Below are 7,249 nucleotides of genomic sequence, written 5' to 3'. Positions count from 1 at the left end.
ATGAAGTGAAATGTTTCCCAAATATTATTGCTTCTTTCAGAATAAGAATTATTTTCTGTATTCTGGCTATAAGATGCTTGTGGATTAGTTTGTAATACACTTTGGCGTTTTCTACAACTTCTTTAAATTTAACACCACAGTGTTGTGGCTGTTCAGGTGTATTTTTGAAGTGGATGTTTTAAGTGCAATTTGAAATAAGAAATGTAAAATGTGATAAAAATGCATTTTTGTGTTTGATTCCTATTCAAGAGACTTTGATAAGAATGACTATATATAGGCGGCTACAGAGTATCTTTATTTCCATTTTTAGTTGGTGGCGTGCCTCGGGATTTTGTCAATTAAAACAGTGTACCTTGACTCAAAAATGGTTGAAAAACACTGGTCTAATCAGTTAGAGTTTTCAAGCTTAAAATCAGATACATAGGGTTTCCCCCAGAAAACCTGCTAATCCTGGTGCACTCAGGCGACCCACTGGTTTTGTGTGGTTTTGTATTAAAACATGTTAAGTTGACAAGAAATGTAAAATATTAGCGGGTAATTATTATGTCACTAGAAGACATTACCGACAATTCCTAAACCCACAGCTATAGAATCTTATAAACTAATCAAAAATATACAATTACAACAAATATCCATTATTTGGACTTCGTTTAAATCCAAATGAAGGCAACATTTAGTGGTCCTAAAACCACAATGTAATGCTGATCACATATACAACCAGCCCATGGCATAAATTAACTAAGCAGGTGCTTAAGGCCCACTTGGTCTTCAGGGCCCCATAAATGCTAAATTATCAGTGCTGCTAAATTTAATTTAATGGTTCCAGCATACATAAATTAAAATGGATTCACGGTCTGAACCATGAATCCAGATCCCATCACACATAAGTTGCGGATAAATGCAACTAACTTTTTCTCCATATTGACAAAAATCGCTGACTGTGGCCCCAACAACTTATAATAAATTAAATTTATTATAAGTCTGAGCACCCCAACGGTGTGCATTCAGACCGTCTGAATGCACAGCCTCACAAATTCCTCCTGGTCGCATCTGCAGATGAATCTGAGCTAGTTTATCAGTCAGTTGGATTTGTCTGATCCAAACCGATCAATTGAAGTCTGCGAGTTTTTTACCCTGTGCGCGATCCGGGCATGCATTTTCTATGAGGATAATTTTTGCGTGATTTCGCTTCTCCGAAACGGACAGATGTTACATCTTCCATGCTCCTGAGCGCCGCTCCCCTTCTGGGCGCGGAAGGGTAGCGTGCATCCAGAAAGCTCCATTTGTTAAAACCACAGGATGAGTTGAGTTTAATTCTTCGCAGCGTCCGCATTGGTTGTGCAACGCACTGCGCGTGTTACGGTCTATTTAACTTCTGCATCGTTACTCATTTCCTCAAGACAAACTGCCAGCTCCTCTGTTTAGACTGAGGAGCTGGAGGAGCCGCATGGTTCAAAGTGTGGGGGAAAAGTAGGGTTAGGGTCTGAAAAATACGGAAAGACATTTCCAGATAAGGCGCTACATTAGCTGCCGCGTCAAGATTAAAGTGACACAGTGCAAAGGTGTGCCCTTTGCCCAGCTACTGATGTATGTGTGATTGTCTACACAACTTGGGTTAATCTGCTGATCCAACCCTGCTTTTTCTTTTTCAGTGAGAATGTAATAACCCCATAATTCATGCTCTTCGACAGACCACTGCGTTTCTTCTTTATGAGACAAAAACTGAGGAAAAGTACTATTTACATTAGAGTGAGGTTTTCAGGTCCTTTTATTTTTATTTTCTTTATTTTGTGTGCGTTTTATGTTGTCTGAGGATAAATACGGTTCAGTTTCATCGTTTACATTTAAACAATAAAATATTAAAATCATATCAACCATCGAGTTTGATGCTTCCTGGTCTAAATAACACCGAATGTCATCAGATTTCAGTGTATTTAGTGAGTTTTGACGCTTTGTGGTTTGATGTTGTCCACAGAAAAAGTTTGCGTGGCTGCTGCACATTTTCACACCAGCCAAAAAGTGTGCGTATATTTACACAAACTTTGACGCAGTTCATTTTTATACATGCCGATATGTGTGTAAAATATGGCGCCGCACATTTTTTGTGCCGCGGCAGATGTTTTATTTAATTTTTTTTGTTACTTTTTATACAAGTAATGTTGAGTAGATGGGGAATTTTTGTAAGTCTTTGACATGTTTAAAATTTTTTACAATTTTGACTTATGTTTAAAACATTTCTAAACAAATCCCTGCATTATGAGAGGTTAGGGTTGTACTTTTATTAAAAATGGTAATACAGCCTGCTTGTTCTGATTTTAACTGGCTCCAAGAATGGTTTGCAGAATCCAATTTTCTTCCTGTCGAGAGCGGTTATTATTTATTTATTTACATGAGGAGCAGATTGGATCTTTGTGGAAGAGCATTAAAATGGACTTCTATTATGAACCAAACAAAAATCATTCGACAGTCCCATTTTAAACTAGCTTTTTTAGCATCTCCCATGAACAATTTAGCATGGCTAGTGCTACTAATCCAACCAGCAGTGTGTTTTCCCTAGAAAACGTAGAGCTAACCTTAAAGGCTGCCAGAGTTTCCAAACCCAACATGTTCCATGACTGATGGCATGAAAGCTCAAATGAATGTGACTCCACATTGGCTGACTGGAAATACATTTCTTTCTTGCTTATTTCGAGGGTTAATTCTTTTCAAGTCACTAATGTTAGTGTCAAATATTAATTTTAATAAACATGTTAGAGGTTGTACTTGTGTGATGCAGTTTTGATTGGAGTTATTCAAACAATAAATCAAGCTGATAGGCTGAGAGTAAATAGTGATGTGTCTGTCTGTCCCTGTCTTGTTTCAGATCTTTAGAGGTAAAGATGTAACTCTACTGTACTCTCAGCTGAAGATCTTCTTCAGCAGTGTGACCTGTGCCAAGCCTCGCAGCAGTAGAAACTCGAGCATTGGTGAGTCATCACCGTTTGGGGCCAATCACAGAGCACCTGCAGCTGGAAACCTCTCCCACTTTTTTGTTGGGTGAACAGCTGCAGGCTGTTGAAATAAATAGATGATTTATTGTGTTTTATTCCTTTTTTTTCTCTTTTCCTCACTGATCCAAAGTGCGTTGTTGTTTGTGCAGAGTCCTTTGTGGTTTGTCAGAATTATTCTCCCCCAGAGGGTTATATCCCCAACATGTCCAACCCTCTGCTGGACCAATCATATGGTAACTATAAAGCCTTTGACACTGGTGTGCTACAGGGGGTCATTTGCTTAAACACATGAGAGCGAGTATGAGAAATAACATCGGCCAGTTTGTCTAAAACTAACTGAATTATCTATTACATCTGGTTGAAGCTCCTGGCATGACATCAGTGATCAGTGCAGGTTCCATATCTAGTACCTTGCAGATTGACTCTTACTCAGAAGTTCAAGAATACCATATTACTTGTATTTGTGTGTCTTCAGTCTGGTGTCTGCTCTCTGTCCTTCAGATGTGGACTTCAACCAGCTAGAAGGATCGAACCGCGTCATTGTTCCCTTCTTAGCATGTGGAGACCTCAGCGCCTTTGATTCGGACAGAACCTATCCCCTACAGGTGAGGAGTGACTTGATTAGATCTGGTGGATACATCTTTAACTACAACCACAAAAATCCTCCAGACAGGAGAAAAATGTACTGAAGTTCTTGGTTATCCTTTTGTGTGTATTTAATGCAGACTATTTTCTCAGTAATAATGTGAATCTGAAAGATTATGGACGTTCTGGTTATAGATATGAGTTATTAAAGGACAGGCATTTGCTAATGGTCTGCTGCAGTCCAACACTTTTCCTGTGAACATCCTTGTAAACTAGGGGAGCACGATAATTATCGGCCTAATAACAAGACGTCTCCTTAACAGTCCAATATCATAATAGCACCGATATCATATTCAGTAGTTTTAKTTATCTTTTCAATCAAGGGCTCCGACTCCAAGTGGCATTGGTCTAAATGGAGAAAACTTTAAATAAATTCTTTTAAAATTTTCTTATGTCAGAAAACAACTGAGTTGTAATTTTAAGAATAGTTTAAAAAAATAATATATTAATTACCCCAGTGTGTTGCACGCAAATAACAAAAATATAAACAGAGCAACTCTGAACTGGGAATTTCCAACACCATGTGAATGAAGCACAGCTCAGAGGAAACGGAGAACATGGCGGTTGTGGTTCGGAATTTCTTCAAATTTTTATAGGAAGAAATTCCTGTATAGACTTGTCCAATAGAGCCGGTCCTGGTCAGCATAATAATCTAAAAAATGTCTTTCTTCTTTTTGATTCTTTTCTTTGTGCAGCTTGATGCTAGTAAAGAATACGAGTATATTCCCCCCACACAGCCACCTATCCGGCCTCCATATGAGCAGGCCTGCCACTTTCGCAAACACAACTTGCTGTCCAGAGAGGATGCTCCTCCCATCAGTCCCACCCACAGCCAAGAAGAACAGGAACCAGCCAAGACCTCATGACCCTTAAGTAGTGCTAGTGGAAAAAGGCCCTGGACATTCTGCAGATCATAATCTGTTAAGTCGCCCTGGTGCCCCAAGCAGTAGGATGTGTTTTAATGAGTTGACATCTGAAAGATAAAGGCTATGACATCTTACTGTAGTAGGACGTGTGCGTGGTAGAAGATTGGAGTTCCAACCTGATCACAATAGGAGGATGTGTCTCAGAGTAAAGGTAAAATCATCTGATGGCTTCTTAAACAATAACAAATTTAAACATGAACATTGTCGTAGGAAGTAAAATGTCAATTTTATGTCATGAGGTTTTAAAAGGAATCCTTAATTTTTGTCATTAGATAAAACATCACGACAACTGACTAACTGAAACTAACTTGTCAAATAAACAATTCCTTTCTAAAATTGTCATAAAGGAATAGTGAATGCACTTTGACTTAATTTCCTTAATCTGTAGAGAAGTAATATTTTCTTATTTTGTCAAAAATATGTACCGAAGGATTCGCTGTGCATGACCTAATAAGGGAATATTATCAAACATCAAGGGCCTCATGCATAAGAGTGCTCAGTTTTCACACTAAAACTTGGCTACGGAATAATTTAGAAAAGTGCGGCGCACAAAAGAAATCGGATGCATAAAGCCATGCGCACGCACGTGGCTGCGCACCTTTCCTTTATGAATCCTAATTTGCGGGAAATAGAGCGCAGCTGCTTGTCCGCTTGTCCACCCTTAAATACATATGTAAATTAGTATTCCGTAAATCTGCCACCACGTGAAGCAGTAACCATGGCAACGTCCTTGTTTGTAGCAGTATGAGTATTGATAATAATTCCATATTTTATGTAAAATGTGCTTTCAGGGCACAAGGTCACCTCAAAAAAAAAAAAAAACATTTTTAAATACTGTTCCCCTGTGTTGAAAGGGGGGAACGGTATATGATGGGTGAATTGTGTGTCGGTGTAGGTCCGTGTATTTTCAGGCAGTTTGTTTTTTCGTTTGAAATGGAAACTGAAAAAACGGAAATAGACTCGTTTTGTTGTTTTCCGTTTAAAAAACCAAAATCGGAAATCGGATTTTTGCCTCGTTATTCGATTTCCCATTTAGTGCACAAAACGAAAATGAAAAGCTGTCAATTTCGATTTTCATTATTTGGTTTTTGACAAGTGGTCTGACCCKGAAGTCCTTTCTGTTTGCTGTTCAAAAACAGTTTGTTTTTGTAAACTGTCCAAATCGGCATGTAATTAATTTGATCATGACACCTTCACATAGAAAGCCTTATACTCCGACTTTGGTTTGTATATGAAGCTAATGGCTTCTAAATGAAGCTTCCGATTCAGTAAATGTCTAAAGGGCTAGTCCGCCCAATTGTTTTTACCAACCTTTAATCTGCTCATCATGGGATTGAAAAGGGATTAAAAAGACTCTTAAACCGCGACTAGAACATTCCACCCTGTAGTTTTTCCTTTCTGAATAGCATTAGCATACCAATTATAATCCGGTATGTTATGAACAAGCAGGCAAAAAATGTTATCCAAAATATTAAAATGTTATCTATTTCTACCAGGTAGGAGATGTTTGAAATAATGTGCCAATTAGATTATTAAAAGCTTTACTAAATATTTGTCTACGGAAGAGAATTTGGGAAAGAAAACAGATCATCATTCTGACTTTAATCTAAAAAATTATCTTGCACATCAGTTGGTGTTAGAAAAATGTTTTAGGCCCCTTATTCTCTTCTGTGGTTTAACACCACACAATATTTTTTCACATTTTTATAAGTGAAGTATGACTGTCCAATTAGACATGAAAACCTTTGTCCCCTTCATGAGACTATTTACTTATAACTTATTGGTCTCAACTGACTAAACATAATGAACAACTTTTGAGTTGATTCTTTCTTAGCACTGGATGTATAAGCAAGAAACCAAAGAATTATTTCATATTTCATTTGTATCAATCTATATGTAGCCAGAGCTTTAAACTCAAATCTTACAAAATAAACAGACAAAATGTTTTCATAAAAATGTATTTATTACAATAACATACAAGCAGATATTCAGCCAATGTTTGGGGAATCATGAAAAAATATTCCTATAATTTATGTATATAAAAGATGAGACAGTGAAGAAGACGATGTCAGGAGGAGGAAGAGGATCRCTGGAAGATTCTGGGAAGCTGCATCCAAAGCTGAAGCTGAGGCTTCTTCTCCTAAGAGCCGCCTGTATGAAACAATGAAAAATATTTTTTAAAAGTTCACACTGCACGTAAGAAGCCAATCGAAGGGAAGAATATATTTAACACACAAATAATATGAATTTACAAACTGCAAAAAAATCAGAGGAAGGGAATATTAGTAATTGGTATTGGAAGAGAACTTCCATGTTGAACCCACATGTGCAGAAAACACTCTGGAGACGGGTAAAGGTGATTTATTAAATACAATGAAAACAAGAAAATATACAAGATGATCCGGGGCTGGTGCTCGTCTTGATGATTCAGGGTCTCTGGATGTAAATGAGATAGATTAGGGGCGTTCAATGGTCGTGGGAAAATTCAGTCCAGCAAGAAATCTACTTGTTWTGAGCTTAGTCTGAGCTCGGGGAGGATGTCCCGTGAGGATCCGGGGCTGCAGGCTGAGAGGGGGCGAACAGGTGAGTGGGGGGTCGATCTCAGAGAGGAGCCGGGAGGGAACCCGGCCGAGGAATAGCCACAGGCAGGACTGAGAGCTGGTCTCAGAACTAAAGGTCACCGATGGG

The 7,249-nt window shown here is 38.3% G+C and overlaps 1 protein-coding gene across 1 annotated transcript in view; it reads left to right on the top strand.

Annotated features, from left to right (window-relative positions):
• Positions 1-4,911, top strand: part of ftsj1 (FtsJ RNA 2'-O-methyltransferase 1) — a 12,934-nt gene extending 8,023 nt beyond the window's left edge. Inside the window, exons 7-10 of the mRNA XM_008402579.2 lie at positions 2,864-2,966; positions 3,140-3,223; positions 3,492-3,595; positions 4,331-4,911. Coding sequence (XP_008400801.1) covers positions 2,864-2,966; positions 3,140-3,223; positions 3,492-3,595; positions 4,331-4,501 — 462 coding nt within the window. The 3' untranslated portion in view covers positions 4,502-4,911. The remainder of the gene's footprint in view (positions 1-2,863; positions 2,967-3,139; positions 3,224-3,491; positions 3,596-4,330) is intronic.
• The last annotated feature ends 2,338 nt before the right edge of the window (positions 4,912-7,249 follow it).

This window comes from Poecilia reticulata, unplaced genomic scaffold, assembly GCF_000633615.1.
Source record: "Poecilia reticulata strain Guanapo unplaced genomic scaffold, Guppy_female_1.0+MT scaffold_240, whole genome shotgun sequence".
Taxonomy (NCBI): domain Eukaryota; kingdom Metazoa; phylum Chordata; class Actinopteri; order Cyprinodontiformes; family Poeciliidae; genus Poecilia; species Poecilia reticulata.
The sequence above is the reverse complement of the archived record's forward strand: the minus strand, read 5'-3'. Positions and strand labels throughout refer to the sequence as shown.